At 47.2% G+C, this 17,959-nt stretch overlaps 1 protein-coding gene across 21 annotated transcripts in view; it reads left to right on the forward strand.

The window, feature by feature from the left end:
* Positions 1-17,959, forward strand: part of SCRIB (scribble planar cell polarity protein) — a 576,647-nt gene that overhangs the window by 474,010 nt on the left and 84,678 nt on the right. For 15 of the 21 annotated variants that reach the window (XM_078686589.1, XM_078686596.1, XM_078686598.1 and 12 more), the window contains 5 exons: positions 3,980-4,139; positions 4,817-4,991; positions 5,180-5,266; positions 5,772-5,960; positions 17,696-17,842. In XM_078686589.1, the coding sequence (XP_078542715.1) occupies positions 3,980-4,139; positions 4,817-4,991; positions 5,180-5,266; positions 5,772-5,960; positions 17,696-17,842 (758 nt within the window). The remainder of the gene's footprint in view (positions 1-3,979; positions 4,140-4,816; positions 4,992-5,179; positions 5,267-5,771; positions 5,961-17,695; positions 17,843-17,959) is intronic. The other 6 variants (XM_078686600.1, XM_078686602.1, XM_078686607.1 and 3 more) reach the window with 1 other exon arrangement.

Here is a 17,959-nt window from a genome sequence, read left to right on the forward strand (position 1 = left end):
CTACCCCCTCCTCCCTCCCGTTACCCATTCCAGTAAGAAAAAACGTTATCAAACATCAAAGTGTAAACATCACATAGATTGGTGCAAAGTATTGTGCAACGTGGCAACTTTATTAGGTTCTGTTCTCCTCCACTGACAGTACCGTAAATGTCTACCTATTACCATCAATATACACTGCAGTAGGTGATCAACATATTTCTTCAAAAGCGTACCAAGGAGAGGGTTCCAATAACAAAGGCAATTTTTTTACCATTGCTTTCTGGTGGTAAAGAGGTGAACCAAGCACACATTCAGAGACATTCTCAATGTTAAAACCACAAACAAATGTAAGGAAAGTTGTAATTAGGATGGTAGTACTTTATCATATCTATCCTCTGCTTTATCGAGGAGATTGCATGTACACCATAGATCTTCAGGACACTTACTTCCACATGCCAGGTGTGGATAAACATTGGAAGTTTGTGAAGTTCTTGGTGGGAAATTATAATTACCGTAGCAAGGTCTTAGCCTTTTGCCTTGAGGCAACACTAATAACTCTTTGGCTTATCTGAGGAGACAAAATATTTTCATTTACCCCTTGTCTAAGTACTTTTGATCATCAAAGACACAAACCCCCAACAACTTCTTCTTCAGGGTTTCCAGATAAAAAGCCTTTATTCTTTGTTGCCTCTGCCTATATGAAAATCAGGAAAGCCAACATAGACTCGAGGGCAATCCATCTACTTCTGTGGGTGATTTTTGGTGCGCAGTTCGCAAAATGATATCCTTTGATAGAGAGTTACCTGTCCTTCCCCCAGTCTTCTAAAGGCAAAGCTTTACACTGTGCAACAGATTTAACATTTGCTACAGTCCACAAGCATCTTACTTTTTCCTTGTCCTGCATGCTCATCCCCAACTGAGATCATTGCAATAGTAGTGCCTAGCGCACTAGTAGTGTCAACACTCCAGCAGTTGGGAAGATAGTCCGATTTTGTCTGTAGTTGCTGTACAATCCATTCTATGACACTGCCAGTCAGAAAATGTGTTCCATGGAGTCCCTTTCCTACCAGGCATAACAATGCAGACCATTTTATCAGGCGCTTCCCAAATGGGAATGGGGGGCCCATTTAGATTACTCAGTTGCAGTGAGCGTGCCCTCCAAATGCAATGACCTACACCATCTAAACCTTCTGAAACACTTAATTTAGCTCTCAAATACCTCCAGCATTCTGGACAAACTATCTGCTTGTTTAGAACGAAAACACAACAATATATTTCAAAAAGAGTAGGGAGGTACAAGACCCGGGGTCTTGTCTTAAGAAGCACTGGTATTTAGAATGCAGGAGCATATTCACAAAGCAGAATGCTACAGGAGAACCTGCATTGTACCCTAAAGCATATAATGCTGCAGGACGTCTACTATGAATGGGTCTTTACTCAGACATCTTTATGTGGATACAGGAACCAAGAATGGACGCTCCTGCTCCAAAAGTTTTAGGCAGAAACAAAGCGGAATGCTTTTTGGGTTGACTGCTCGGGTAAGTTTCTGTGTGCCTTTGTACCACTATCCCTGTTTCAATCTATCGTCCTCAAATAAACCTACTCGTAGGCCATTGTGATCCTCCTTGCGCGATAACAAACCTAGCATTTGTGTTTTATGAACCTACTTCACTGCGAAGCAACCACACAGAAGGCTGTCATTCATACAAGATCTCCACAAATTTGAGGCAAACATCTGCTTTCCAATTTATCATCATTGACTATATCGGCATTTAAATCATCCTCCGGATTGAGTGGACATATTGAATGTAGCCACGTGTATACACCAGAACTTCCTGAGCCTTCAAAAGCAAGAAATTCTGCAAGTGCTGAGTACAGAAGAACCGTGATCTCACCCAGGTTAAAAAACTGATAGACATTACCTTCTGCACTTCATCACGTAAGGCGGGGATACCCTTCCTTAAATGTATACCTTACACGCAATCCTGCTTATAGAAAATGTAATTCACAAACCTTTTTTCGGAGTCCCAAGCATCAGTAATTTCTGGAGGGAATTAAAAAGGTATATTTCCCAGCCAGAAGATCATTACTTCCCTGGGCACCAAATGTAATCTTCTCAAAACCTAGGAGTCACCCTTCTCATGTAATCATAAGCCTTTTTTGCATCATCTGCATGGAAGGCTGCTTTCCTTGTCATCACTTCAGTACGAAGCTTTAGATGAGCCCTATGCTTTCTTCCCTAAGAAAAAGGTGGTCATACAAATGTATCCAAGATTGCCTCCGACTTCCATGTTAACCTGTCCATTTCATTACCATCCTTTTTTCGGGGTGGGGGTAAATCACCTCCTCCGATAGATAGATAACTCTGTACATTAGACGTTAAGAAGGTATTGAAATTCTGTCATAAGGGCAAACAGTTAAGGTAGACTAACCATCTGTTAGTCAGGTGAGGTCCTGCATTTTATTATACTACATGAAAGCTAACAAAACTTTGTCTGGCTTATCAAAAGTCCATTCTACTATAGGCAGAGTTGCATCTAGCACTTAATTAAGAAAAATCCCCTTTAGGTGAATCTGCAAAGCAACCACCTAGAAGTCTATTCATTCTTTCATAAGTCAATACTGTCTCAATGTAGACAATTAAAAAGAAAATGACGTGTGGCCAATGTAGCTTCAGGTAACCGACCTTATACATTAATTTAAAATAATTATTTTAAAAAACCCACAAAAAACAGCATTCATAAAAAGTTTAAAATGCTTTACAAAAAAGTGCTTTGGAATCCTGTGTGTGGGCATGACTATTCTAGGTATGGAATTTCAGTGGCGATTCATCTAGGGGGGGTCGGGGGGGGGTAACTCTTCATGTTGTTTTGGAATAGATATTAATATTTTTGCTGACAAATGTTTTGAAGCTTGTAGTTTCATTGTGTGCTATTAGAGTCTTTCTAATAAAGATGTGCCCTAGTGTTTGTGACCATGTGAGAATAAGATGAATGTTAGTATATTTGTAATAACTTGGTCTTGTCTCAGGTAATGTATTTATGAACGACCCTAATATTCTGTTCATCACTGGATATATTCATGGTGTTGCCTAGTAGTAGGTTTTAAGAACGAGGTTAGGTTTTTTTCAACTAATTTTGCTAAGCTGAGAGTAGAAATCTTTGCCTGGACGCATTGAGACGGAGCCAAGTTTGATTCAGCTAGGCATTCGTCTTAGAAAATACCTCCTGTAGGACATGGAGGTCTCATTGAGCAGCTGTAAATTTTAACATACCTTCAGGTGTCATCCACTGTTCCACTAGTGCCTTCAACCTTTGATGTATCAGTTGCACATACATTTTAAAATTAGATATGGCACTCTCCACATCTGATTCATCAAGCTTCAGCCATGGCTGGTTTGCCCAGTGTGGAAGTCTGTCCATCTAGCCAGACAGTCAACATTCTGCTGTTAGGGCAACAGCCAATTTACATATATCCTGGGACCCTGCTTGATTCCTTATGATGGAGTTAGAGTGGCTGCCTTCTCAAGTATTATTAATAAAATAGGGGAGGGGGTGAAATTGGGTGAACCCAGAAGTCTGGTGTTTTTTTAATCAGCAGATTAATCTAGTTTGATATAGGAGAGTCAGATGTTTTCCAAGAGATGTTTATGGTGCTCCTTAATAAGTCCTTGGTACAGACTCCATTCTTCCTCCCTCACAGAACATTTAATTTAGACCTGCAAAATTTGACCTTGACTCTCTTTGCTGAGTATATCTGAGTCGGTTCAGTGGGCGAGAATAAAAGTTAAGGTGAGAACAGTTGTTTTGCCGATTAATTGACAGGTATTGTCTTATTTATCACAGATTACACTGCTGTGTATGCCTAATGTGATATTTCCTGAAGAATGTTTGTAGAGAATCTCGTCAAGCAGCAGGAACATTGCCTCGACAGTCATGCAGTCTTCAGTTCTTGTGCTACTTTCAGCTAAATAACAAGCATACTTACGCCTCATTTGCAGGTTTCAACTCCAACAGGTTTGGACAGCCCTGAACAACGATCCTTCCGTGAGCGGCAGAAATACTTTGAAATTGATGTTAAGCAGCAGTCGTCCGAGAAGCCACCCAAACGTGTGTCCCTTGTTGGAGAAGATGACCTCAAGAAAATGAAGGAAGAAGAAGGTGAGAGGATGTAGAGGGATGACCATTTAACTCACAGGGGCAGTCTGATCTGAGAGTAGGTGATATCCCGCTGTCTCCTGTAGTAAGGCAGACCATTCTAGTGATAAGCATTGGATCCTTTGCATTTCACATTACAGGCCGGGGGCAGGGGAGCGTAGTGAAGCTTATTCTGACATGATAGGAGAAACCCATGGCCCAGAGGTAGTCGAATGAGTCCTGACTTTTGGAAGTAAAAGGAGTGACTCAAGCATGTAGTGGAACAGGTGTAAATAATTTGAGATGCCAGTAATGAATTTTCACTAATGAATGCTAACCACAAGCTTGCTTCTACCTTTTTCAGGCGATCAAGGAGTTGGGGGGCTGAGACTTGGTTGTGCTATCCCTTTTGGATGTCAGCCTTTGCTGACTTGTTAGCTCTTTCCACTATATTATTGAATCTCAGCATTTAGCCATGCCTCATCAGTCATTTGAATGTCTGTGCTATCCAAGATTAAGCAACTACATTATTTTTTCTCTTGCTGTAGAAGTTAGTGCTTCTTATCACTGTTGCTTGCAAGCATGTCTAAGTGCTGCCATTTACCCTAAATGTATGGACCGCTCTGTAGTTAAACACACATTTTTGTTTACAGTCCTGTTCAGTTTTTGTCTTCCTTACTAATTGTCACTTTTTCTTAAAGCTCGGAAACTGCAACAAAAGAGGCAGATGCTCCTGCATGAGGTGGACGAGGAGGATGAGGAAGATGCAGTGAAGAAAATGGCCGACTTGAGCAGTCAGTCCACTGTCTACATAGAGGGGGTTGAATACAAGATCGAGAGGATAGACGGGAGGAACCAGCCTTCGCCTCTGACCGGGTAAGAAGTTTTGTTCTCCAATGATTTTGTAGTCCCTGCTGCATTTAATTTTCCCGAGGCGGCTAATGATGTTTTGGTTGTCCATGTGTTCATAATATCATTGATACAATATACTTCTCCTGTATGACTTTGTTGTTAGAATTTACAAGAATAGCTAAATCATAGGATGAAATGGTCTCTATTTTCAGAATGTCTCGAGTTGATGGACAAGGCGACTCGCAAAGAAACTCTCTGGATGAGAGTTTGAAGTCCGAGAGGCCAGACTCCATGACTGGGTATGATGATATTGTTTAAACTGGCTCTCCTTCAGATGCAGCTGTTAGCACACCCTCCCCAATTGATTCTAGTTGCACGTCTCTTGGGACACTAAAAGTCAGAACCACACTCCACACTCAATCCTCTGTCCTTTCTTGGAAGCGGTGCAGTGTCCAGAACTAGATCTTGCACTATGTTTTGCCAGTCAACTTTCGTTTCAGAGCAACATGCCAAATGATTTTTCACCTCTAGTCTCTGGTAGCTCTGCACTGCCTTTCATTGATTTCCGTCAGCTGTAGGGTAAGGGAGCATTTCCCAGTCTAATTCGATAACCCTTTGCTCATGTTGCAGCGCATTGTCCTGCACTGACTCCTGCTGCGTCGCTGTGGGTAGCAGTGCTGTGTCCCATAGTGATTAGTCCACTCTCGGATTCTAATCACGTTTCTAGGGTAGCAGCACACCATCCAACACTCATTCCACCCACATCCAATACTGTAGTACTAATTGTGTTCTTGACTTCCACAGGCTGACTCCAGTTTACCCAGGAAGTGTAGATGCCAGTGCTCCTATCAGGACAGCAAAGGCTGAGCGACGATACCAGGATAGAGTCAGAATGCAGAGCCCGGAGTTGCTGACCCCCCAGGAAAAGGACCTTTCCCCGGCAGAGCGTCGTGCCCTAGAGGCGGAGAAGAGAGCCATGTGGAGAGCAGCGAGGTAAGATTAATATGATAAAGAGAGCAGATGCTGCCCCGTGTCCTCTGCAATGGGACCCATGAGGCAATGTGGATAAAATGCAATCACTAAAAGGACACAATAAAATCTACAAACCATTTAATTCATTTCAGTTTTAAATTAAGAGAACTCTTGCTCCTCTTTTGGCTGTGTAGCCGATTTTCAAAGGGCCAGCATATTGTGTAAAAGTGGGGTTGTTACTAAGACAGCCTTAACCAGACCTTTTACTTGTAAAAATATGGGCAAAATATGATTTCCAAAGACAGACATGTTGGCAAATGTTAAGTGATCACTCATGGTTTTTTTTTTGGTTATGTAGAATTGTGGGACTTGCACTTCTTGACCCATAAGGTGTATTTTAAATATTTAGGAAGTTTACCATTTGGATAAAAGTAAAGTCTTTATCAAATCATCAAATGTAGCTATCTGTAACTTTAAAATCACAGCATGTACATGTTTCATATTTCTACAGTAAGGTCACTCAGAGTTTGGGAGTACAGCTCCATGGGCGCCACGGATGTTTCTAAATTAACATATTTGAAATGAGTGAATGTTTTTTAGCCTCTTTAAATGGGTTTATTCATGTAATTCTGTTCTACATTGGGCACCCCATAGGTGTGAACTGACATGAATAACCTGCCGTCTTTTGTGTAGGCTTGTGCAATACAGATGCCACTTCCACACACATATGCCTTTGCTTGTTGGTTCAGGATTTGTTTTGGAGCCTATAACCTCTTCACAACTGTATGAAGTTTGGCTGCGTTGCCTCTGTATAATTCTTGTGATCCATGTTTTTCCCTAGTCAGCTTGACAAACATCCACACCCACTGGAGATATTTTCTTTGCTTTGTGTTGACAACCAAGCTGTGCTCTGATGTCCGAAGGACACCCTACGTGCACCCTGCTTTTGTGTAAGAGACTACCACTAGCTAAACACAACCTATGTTGTTAGTGCCTGGTGATTTAAATCAGGGGGTTGAGTCTCCCCTGTGAAATAGCCAGTCTTTATAACTGGGGTCGTTTGCTTTCATTATGTCTGAGACATGTATGAAGCATGCCTGCTGAAACCTTGAGACTCAGAGCTAACAATGGACTGGTGAGTGCATGTATGTGTGGTGCACTAAACGATAGACACTTCTGTGATGTCCTGGTGGTGTCACTCGCAGACACTGGAGCGTGCAGGTACACTCTCCCTCCCAACTTCCTCTGCCCTGACTTGTTTGCTTGGTGGGTGGAAGAGGTAGGTTTGTTTTCCTGGGTGAAACTCACCCTTTCACTCCCATTCCTTTTGTTGTGGTCATCTCTGTTGGCAATAGGACAGTTTGCTAGGAGCCTGGAAAATCTATCCAGCAACAGATAGGTCCTCAAGGATTAGAGGAGCACCCAGGCATTTGAATGATTGTAAACCTCCGGTTCTTTCTGACAGCCCTCCCCACACTTCTGTACCAGGGGATGAATGTCTACCAAATGCTTCCCTCTTTCCAGAAGTTCCTAGGAAAGCCTGGTTAGTCACCTTATTAGTGTGTACAAGGGAAAGAAAGAAGGCCTACCTGCCTCTCTTACTGTGGAACTGCACCAGCCAGGAGGAATGACCTGACTTCCAAGGAAGATCTGCATAGTCCCATCTGACTGAAAGATACTGCATGAGGACATATTGACCGGCTGAGGCAGCCAAGCAGCCATGACGTCGTGCAGCATTTGCACACTTTCTCTTCAGTAAATATCTTAGCAGATAGTATGAAGGAGATGCACGAGTTCAACAAGATGGTCTCTCTCCGTCACTAAAGTTATATATGTGCAAGTATTTGGCACATCTAGAGCCCGAACATAGCCAAAAGGCATAGAAGCACTGTACAGGATCAAAGATGAGCATCAAGTCAACAAGTGATCTGAGAGGTATCTGGGTTTTGGGTGGTTAATGCATTGTGATGTAGTGGTCTTTAAAGGGGTGTCTCTTCAACTCTTTCGTAAATTGGAGTAGCTTTCGGGCAATCCTGATGGGTTCTGTTGTTCTAGACCCTGGGTGCATAGATTGAAAAGGCCGGCGGTCTTGTTTTGTATTTTTTTTTTACACTTCTTAGTGTGCAGTCAGGTGTTGACCTGGCTGCAGGTGTGCTGAAAACTACAAGAGATGGTGTGTGTATCCGCAAATTAAGCGTTGTGCTGGCCTTGTTCACTTTGGAACTGCCGAGGCTTGTGTTAAAAATGGTGCAGGCTGGCAAGAGGAGCCAACGGACTTCCATTAGCATGGGGGTGGGGGTGATGATGTGTTTACATTTATTCTGACCCTGGGTGGGATGTGCTGTAAAATGTAGGATGCACTTAAGGGGTTCCAGTGTGAGTCTATAAGGCCATGAAGCAGGGTGTTACCACTATCCAGATGCAAGAGTATGAGACCTTGAACAGCAGTTCTAAAGTCAGTTTCTGGAAGTTTCTCTCTCTAAAAGAGGGAGCTGGTACCAGACCATCTTTGTTTTTTGTTTTGACACTATGTTCTTTGATAGTGTGCTGTTGGGGCCCAGGGTGAATCTGAGTTACTTTGCATTCGGGGAAATGTATAATTTGTTGGGCCTGGGTACCACCATTTGTCTAGTAGTGTAGTGCTGCTGTGCCATACCTGGGTTTACTCCACATGCTTTTCCACAGATGTCCAGCAGCCCTTGATTGACATGCACTTCGACAGCTCTTGGCTGTTTGGAGTAAAGTCTGACTGGGCCTTAGAAAGGTTTAAATAGAGTAAGCTAGAGTAAGGCTTGGTGTCTAGGCAAAGCCCAGCCTACTCAGCAGTTTCCACAGCAACTTTGCGCCTTTTGATGCTTAGGCAGGGGATACTAGCAGAGTCAAAACACTGATACATAACTCAGGGGCAACAGGCACTTTGTTCCAGAAGGTAAGTCATGTGTTCTTCCAGTGCCACTGGACCCAGGTGCCACACAAGAGAATGAGTGGTAATATTTTGTTCAAGAGTTTCTCTTCAGCTATCTTGGAGAGACTGATTCATGTTAGTAGAAGTATTTACCTCCACTGTACATTTCCGTAGGCTGTCAGATATTGGGCTGCATCCAGGTTAAGTGGTTCGGTTTTAACTCCCCTTTGGGTCAGAATGCCTTCTCTCAAACCTGCTAAAACGGGGGAAGGAGTGAGATTGTTTATTAACCATCCAGTCCGCCATCCCTTTCTTGAGGCTTGTAATATATATATATTGCTTGCTTTTAGGCATTGTGACCGAGAAACATTCTAGCAAACTGCACTTTCTCTCACTTTTATACGTATTGTTCTCACCGAGGAGCCTTCCTACAAATTCTGTTACCGGTAGAATATGATTTGTATAACTTCCTTTTTGGGTCCTAATAGCTATGGCTGTCAAGCCTTCATAAGATTATCTAACAGCAAAGAAACCTAATGAAAGGTATATAACAACCACACATTTTTATTTTCTGTATGCTGACAGATAATTCACCCTACTTAATTATCTCTCAGATCTGAAAGAGACACGTTAGTGATAGATTCCTTACCTTTAAAAATCCCCAGGCGTCAGACTGGATCTGGAAGCTTTTGCTTAGCAGTACCCCTGCACGTCAGCAGGTGGCATCCTGCGGCTCAGTGTCCGTCACTAGCGTAGTCAGTGCTGAGATGACGTCACAGAGAGCACTTAGGCGCCACCCATGTGCGCTGACGTTAGTTCTTTCTTTTTCCGCGCAGGTAAGCGCAGATCCAGATTGAGCATGTACCTCAGTCACTTTTTGACTGCTAGTTTAAGACTTTTGTCTACAGCCCCCGTTTTCTCCTGGTGCATGTAGGAATGCCCGGCGTTAAGTCTTGTGGGGCCTGTCGCCGTAATATGTTGGTGGCGGACCCCCACGATGTTTGCCTCTACTGCCTGGAGACTGATCACAACTCTCTGGACTGCCTGGATTGTCGAGCCATGGCCCCCAAGGCCTTGTGTGAGGGGCGTGGAGGTTGCTGGAGGTCCAGCATTCGTCACGCCACTACTCCCGGTCTAGGGGCCGTTCCCGGGACCGCCGCCGCTCCTCGGGCTCCAAGTCTTCAGCTTCCGATTCCGGTAAGCGTCGCCACAAAAAGAAGTCGAAGAAGTGTGTTCGCTCTTCGAGTCCCCCTGTCGGTCGTCGGAGGCGGACAAGGGGGACAGGGGCTCTGCCCCTGGAGCTTCTTCGGGTCCTGGGAGTCCCGTGTTCTACCTGCCATACCCGGGTCCGTCGGGCTCCCGAACAGGTGCAAGAGTTTCATGATGCCATGGACCGCCTTTTTAGGCCTCGGGCTCCCGCCGGCTCACTTTCGGGACCCGCGGTCCCGTGTCCAGATCCTGTTGGCCTGGCGGCTCCGCCAATGGCGCCAGCCCCGGCTCCACAGGATCCTGCGCCGCTGGCTCTGGCTCCGGCGCCATGAGGTGCGGCGTTGCCGGCTCCGGCCCCAGCGCCGCCATCGGCTCCACCCTCGGCGCCGCACTGGGTGCCGTTTATCCCTCCCTTGCCCCGGTTCCAGGACCATTTTGTTCCGGCCTGGGATCCGCATTGGGAGGTGGAGCCGGCCCTGGCCGGCGTCGTTCCCGATGCCGTTCCTCCCTTCTCCGGCTCTGCCGCCTCGACCGGCCCCCTCTACGCCAGAGGCGGATGAAAAATGGGAAGGGTCCGAGGACCCTCTTGCCCGGCAATGTGACTCCGAGCAAGATTGGGTGGATGATTTGGAGGATGCAGGCGACCTCGATGTCTCTTCTCATCCGGGGTTCGCCTCCCCCCCGCCTACAATGGAGGAAGGTGCCTCCTCCACAATGGTACTCTGTTGGGCTGCTGAGGCCCTCAACCTTGACCTCCCCACAGTGGCCCTCAAGACCAACCTCCTCACCGAGGTGCTCCAGACGGCGTCTACTTCGCCGGAGCCATTGCTTCCCTTCAATGATGGCCTTACAGAGGTCCTCTTGGGCACTTGGTAGAGGCCAGCCACGGGGGCCCCATTGGATAAAAACGTTGCCAGGCGCCACCGACCGGCACCCGGTGACCCCGCCAGTGACCCCGCCGCCTTGACAACTCAATCCACGCCTGAGAGCCTGGTCATTCAGGCCTCGACGTCGCAGAGTGCTTTTACCACGGCCCACCAGATAAGCACTCTAAAAGACTGGACCAGTTTGGGAAGCGGTTGTTCTCTTTGGCCAGCTTGGGGCTACGGTCGGTAAACCCCGCCTGCTTGTTGGCCGCTACTCCCACGCGGTGTGGGATGCCGTTGCTCAGGTGTTGCCTCAGTATCCTGAGGAGGTGCAGGCTATCCTCTCTCGGGCAATTGCTGGGGGTAAGGATGTGGCAAAGTTCGCCATTCGGTGTGGTTTGGACACCGCTGACTCATTGGGCAGGGCGATTTCTACGACTGTGGCGTTGCAGCGCCATGCCTGGTTGCGTTCGACTGGGTTTTCGCCCAATGTCCAGAGCTCTCTCATGGACATGCCTTTTGATGGCACACGCCAGTTTGGCGACAAGGCTGAAGGTGCCCTGGAGCGCTTTAAGGACTTGCGGGCGACGACCAAGTCCTTAGGTCTTTCTACTCAACCATCCTGGTTTTCGTTCCTTTCGTGGTCAAGGTAGAGGCACCCAGGCACACCAACCCACCTAGCCTGTGCAGAACCAGCCCCAGCGTGGCTGTGGTTTTCGCAGGGGCGGGTCGGGGAACCAGCGTGTGGGTCTGTCCACCTGCACCCCCGCTGCTTCCACCTCCAAACCTTCCTAATCTGAGCTTCGGGGAGCACCCTACGCCAGCTGGTGGCAGGATTCACCACCACCTACCTCCCCCACTGGCGTGAAAGTACATCAGACAAGTGGGTGCTGCAGATAATCTGCCAAGGTTACTCCCTTCCCTTTCAGTCCCCCCCTCCCCCCAGCCAAGCCACCTCGGTGCCATTGCATATCGGGCGATCATTTAGTTCTTATCCGACAGGAAGTCACTGCACTCCTGGCCAAGGGGGGCCATCAAGAGCGTTCCCAGGCAGGAAGGAGGGAGTGGTTGTTGTTCCCACTACTTTCTGGTTCCCAAGAAGGACAAGGGGGGCCTGCGCCACATCTTGGACCTCCGGGATGTCATTGCTTCCTCCGGAAGGAGAAGTTCACAATGCTAACTCTGGCTCGAGCCTGACTGCTATTGACCCTGGAGACTGGATGGTGGTGTTGGACTTGCAGGACGCTTATTTTCACATCCCCGTCCTGCCGGCCCACTGGCGCTACCTGAGCCTTTTCAGTTTGCTGTGTTCCCTTTTGGCCTTACCAGTGCCCCTCGGGTGTTCACTAAGGTGATGTCAGTGGTTGCAGCACATCTGCGCAGGTCCGGGGTGTCAGTCTTCCCCTACCTCGACGACTGGTTGTCGAAGGCGGGCTTGTCCCAGGCAGTCGTCAACCACCTCCAGACTACGGCCGACCTCCTGCACTTCCTGCAGTTCTCCATCAACGTAGCGAAGTCGCACCTGAGTCCCTCTCTGAAGCTCCCCTTTATCGGAGTGGTTCTAGATTCGGCGGCGTTTCGGGTTTATCTTCCCGAGCAACAAGTCCGGGATATTTAGGCTATGATTCCGATTGTTCAGCCCCTATCATGGGTTTCGGTCAGGATGACACTCCGTCTCCTGGGCCTGATGGCCTCCTGCATCCTGCTGGTGACACATGCCAGACGGTATATGCGGGCTCTGCAGTGGGACCTGTAGTTCCAGTGGGCGCAACATCGGGGCAACCTGTCCGATCATGTTCAGATCTCGGAGGGCACTGCACGGCAATTGCCGTGGTGGCTCACGACTCGCGATTGGATCAATGGCGGAATCCTCTCCCTTGCCCAACCGGAGCACACAGTAGTGGCGGATGCGTCCCTCCTGGGATGGGAGAAGCGAAGATCAGAGGCCTTTTGGAGCTTTGGGCGATCCGGCTTGCACTGAAGGCATTCCTTCCCTCTGTCCGGGGGAGTGTAGTGCAGGTGTTCACGGACAACACCACCGCCATGTGGTACTGCAACAAACAGGGCGGGGTGGGGTTGTGGAGCCTATGTCAGGAGGCGCTGCGCCTGTGGGCATGGCTGGAACATCAAGGCATTACCTTGGTGATTCAACACCTGGCAGGTTCCCTGAACGCCAGGGCGGACGAACTCAGCCGCTGGTGCTTGATAGATCACGAATGGCGTCTGAACTCGGAGGTGTGGAGAGCCTTGGTTAGATCTATCCGCCGCCAAAGAGAATGTGCAATGTCATCAGTTCTGCGCATTGGAATTTTCAAGGCGGCACCCGCTCAGACGCTTTTCGTCACGAGTGGAACTGTGGTCTGTTGTACTCCTTTCCGCCTATACCACTTTTGCCCAGAGTGCTGATGAAGATCAGGCACGACCAGGCCCAAGTCATTCTGGTGGCTCCGGACTGGGCTCGAAGAGTATGGTATCCCGAGCTACTCAGTATGAGCATCGACCCCCGATCCGTCTAACTCTTCGGGAGGATCTTCTGTTACAGCAGCAGGGGATGGTCATCCACCCGAACATTTCCAGCCTCCACCTCCATGCGTGGAGATTGAGCGGCGACAGTTAACTGCTTTCGACCTTCCTCCCGAGGTCTGTAATGTCATTTTGGCAGCCAGGGTTCCCTCCACTAAAACAGTATATGCCTTCCGATGGAACAAATTTGTGGCATGTTGCACAGCAAAGGCTGTGGATGCCCTTTCTGCCCCTCTTTCTGAGGTTCTTCTGTTACTTCTGTCTTTGGCCCAGCAGGGCTCTGCTCTGGGCACTATCAAAGGTTATCTTTATGCCATCTCCGCCTTTCTAAGGCTTCCCGATCAGCCTTCTCTTTTTAAGTCCCCAGTTGTTAACCGTTTCCTCAAAGGCATTACACACACGTTCCCTTCCGTGCCTTTCATAATGCCTCAGTGGGACTTAAATCTTGACCTACTTAATGTGCGCTCTCTTTGAGCCCCTTCATAACTGTCCCTTACGTCGTCTCACCTTAAAGACTGCTTTCTTGGTAGATATCACATCTGCCAGAAGAGTGAGTGAGCTCCAGGCTCCTTTCCTTTCTGTTCATCTTGACAGGGTGGTTTTACGGACCCGTCCTTCTTTCTTGCCAAAGGTTGTCAGGCCCTTCCATAACTGGCAGACCATCACTTTGCTCACCTTTGTTCCGCCTCCGCATCCTTCCAGGGAGGAGGAGAGGCTCCACCGTTTGGACCCGAAACGTGCGCTCGCCTTCTATCTGCAGCGTACACAACCGTTCCGGGTGGATGATCAGCTCTTTGTTGGCTACATACATGCCAAAAAAGGTCAGCCCATGCACAAACTGACCATCTCCCGGTGGGTTGCTCTGTGCATCAAAGCATGTTACTCCTTGGCCAAGAAGGAGCCTCCGGTGGGGCTGCGTGCCCATTCGACTGGGGCAACTGCAGTCACTTCTGCCTTGGGCCGTGGCATTCCCTTGCAGGACATTTGTCGTGTGCCTCGCACACGTTTACAAAGTACTACTGCCTTGACAGTCAGGTCCGGAGAGACCGCTTCTTTGGCCGTTCTGTGCTCCGTGACTTTCTGGTGTAATCCTGTTCGCAGACCCACCTCCGGGATTGGTATTGCTGGGGTATCTATTCTAAGGTAAGGAAATACTTGTGTAACAATATATCTGTTAGAGATATTAGTTAGTGATAGATTCCTTACCCCTCCTCCCAGGGGAGAGGTGTGGCGCCGCGGCCAGGGCGACTGACGCTGGAATCTGGGGATCAGGGTTCGATCCCCGGCTCCGGCGGCAGGTTAGCCCAGCACCATGCGACTCTGGGCAATAGCTTGCTTAATCTTCCCGACGGCCCCCAGCGCCTAGAGACCCTAACGGATGATTGTGCGCTATACAAATGTGGATTATTATTATTATTATCCTCCCCGTTCTGCGAACTGATTACTAGGATTAAGATCATCCCTTTCAGAGCCCTAGTTTTATGCACAATGGTCAGTATCTTGCATGGCTCTGCAATCCTGGCGCGGAAAGTCGTGTACATAATTGACGTCAGTGCGCATGGGTGGCGCCTAAGTAATCTCCATGACGGCATCTCGGCGCTAATGACGCCAGTGACAAAGCCGCAGGACGCCACCTTCTGACGCATAGGGGTACTGCTAAGCAAAACTTTACAGATCCAGTCTGATGCCTGGGGATATTCTAAGGTAAGGAATCTATCACTAACTAATGTCTCTTACAGATACATCGTTACACAAGTAGTAACTTGTGCTTTAAGGGCTTTTAGGGAGTGCTACATCTGAAACCCAGCTGAATATCATCACCTGCCATCAGGTAGTGCTGAAACCACTGGTAATTTATATTCTTCTGAGATGTTTGTTTAGTAAGTTTTTAGAGTTTTCCAGAGCACTTGGGTCTAAACTGACTCGCCTCTCTTTTCAAGGGTATGTGAAAGGAAGGGATAAGATACCTTCTCCTTATGACGTTGATGCTCACAGTGGAGGTGAAGTTTCACTTTGTCATTTTGGCCTCAGTAATGGGTGATTTGTAAAATCTCAACACTCAGAAGTTTCCCTTTTTGCATTGACATTATGAGTAGCTTGACAGTTCGCTTTTTCACCCACTACATTTCGACATTTCAAAACTGCCAACATTTTCTAGGTTAAAAAGATGCAGCGAATAATGTGACAAACATATGGAGAAGTGTGGCTCAGGAGTTAGAGGCGGTAGACCCGGAATCTGAGATCGGTCCTGGACCAGGGTTCAATTCCCCGCCCCGGCGGGTCTTGGGCTAAAAATTCCACGGACTCGATAATTCTCACCCCGGTGCCTCCTCGACTCATGGGTTCACACTCTGCGACTCTGGGCAACAGCTTGCTTAATCTCCACAACGGCCCCTCGCGGTGGGATGCCTGACTTTCACCTTGTGGATACCCTGCTATCTCACAGGGGAATATCAGGAAGGGTTCCCTAAGCAAGCGCCGGGACACCTGCTTTGCGGGTAGCTGTGCGCTATATAAGCTCAACTACATATTTTTGAGCTCTAAACAACAAGATCTTCATTTTATGCCCCAATTGGTGGGCAGAATTCATAACTGTTATTGCATGACTCTCGCGCCACACATTATGCTTACAGAATTCGTAGAAGGGTGTGTATGCTGAGTGGAAACCCAAGCAAACTTATTTGAACCCACCTTTAAATCCATGTACAGTTTGTCTATATCACCTTGCCACAGTAGCAAGTGCACTCATATTTTAAAGCTATACAAATCCTGAAATATGGGACGTGGTGCAATTTTTACTAATACTTTGAAGTGCTTACTTGGGTTTCCACTCAGTATACACACCATTCTGCAGATTCTGTAACCATAATGTGTGGCACTAGAGTCACTGGTGCTTTACGGTGTGGTGTGTTTAATGCACACTACAGCCAAATGTTTATTATATCTTGTAGCCCTGACGAAGTCGCGGGGAACTCCCTATATGACGAAACGCATGCTAGCTAGGCAAAAAAAGTTAAGAAAATAAAGAAAACGGAAGGAACTTGTGTGCATTAATTTGTCTACATGGACTTTAACATGATCTAGCATGTGCTCAGGGTCTTGGTTTATAACAATACAATGATTCTCCAGATCTGATTTCAAGGAGGCAGGGTGATTCCTCCTTCCCTTGGAGCACCGCAACTTACAAAGAGGCTTCTTATATTAGCTCATGAATAGTGAGTGCCAGATTTAACCTTAACATGTTCACCCAATATTTTGATTTATACTGTTAATAAATGGATGCTATAAATAATCATACAGTTAAAAAGAACTCCTGATTGAAGCCTTTTGGCATTCTGTCTTTTGTTATTCGTAAAGTTGTGTGCCCCAGTGGAATCAACTGGGGGATTTATTACAGGGCAGAAACATTTGACTCGCTCTCTCTCTCTCTCTCTCTCTCTCTCTCTCTCCACATCTTTGGGTTTATTGAGGAGGCCGCTACTGAGTGAGAGAATTAAAGTTCTGACTTCCACAGGGATCTCTCTGATAATTTAAAGACAAACAAGAATTTAGTTCTGTTTGTTGGAATTGTGATGATTCAAAAACCGCCCTTCTATTAAGATCAGGTGTTGGCAAATAAACCCGTTCTGTTCTTGAATTGACCTGTAAAGGCCAAAAAGTTCTAAGAAACTAATTGTAGGCCATGAGATGAGAAAGTGCTTGGCAACATGAACATACAACAGAAACATGTAAAAAAAGAAAAGCAACATCACATATAAAATTACAAGTTGGGTTAGGGGGTTATTTTTGTCCAATTTGATCACTCTTTACAGAAATGCAGCTTGGTCAAACTATACCAGTAATTGTTGTGTTTGCAGTAACCAGGCTTGGACTGGCCAGGCTTTGAACTACCATTGACCTTCCCGCGTCTGCTCATTGTGCTCACACTCTGATCAGCTTTGAATGCTCTTCCAAGGTTCATGGTGATTTTTGCTGTACAATTTCCTGGTTTTGATTTGTGTTTGCAGGTTGACTTACACATTTCTTTTACTGTACCTCCGTCTTGATGCTGTGAGCCAGATGTTGTACAGGTTGTGATGCATTCTTTCCTCCCTGCCTGCTTCTGCCTTCATTGTCTCTCTCCAAATTAACTTGTCATAATATGACACTTGTTCTTTCTCCCTCTTTCCTCACCCGCTGTGATGTTTGCTTTCGTCATCTCCTGCTGCCGCCCTCCTCTTCCTCCTTCGCTTCTTGTTCCTTCTTCGGTCCAGCACTTTGGAAGAGAGTATTAAACAGTATGAGCAGGATCTGGCCAGGAAGCTGTACCAGTCGCGGCAGCGCGTGCCTGCGCCAGTTCAGGCATCAAGTCCAGCACAGACTCCCACCCTAGGAGCAGCTGTGCCAGCAGGCCATTCCAGGTGTGCATAGTGCCACTTCACCACACCTGCTGCATGCAGAGCAGGTTTAGAGCGCATGCAGTTCCTATGCCCATCATGTATTCTTGCAGTATCCATATACATAATGTTAGTGCTGGG

This window comes from Lissotriton helveticus, chromosome 4_1 (assembly GCF_964261635.1).
Source record: "Lissotriton helveticus chromosome 4_1, aLisHel1.1, whole genome shotgun sequence".
Classification (NCBI taxonomy): Eukaryota; Metazoa; Chordata; class Amphibia; order Caudata; family Salamandridae; genus Lissotriton; species Lissotriton helveticus.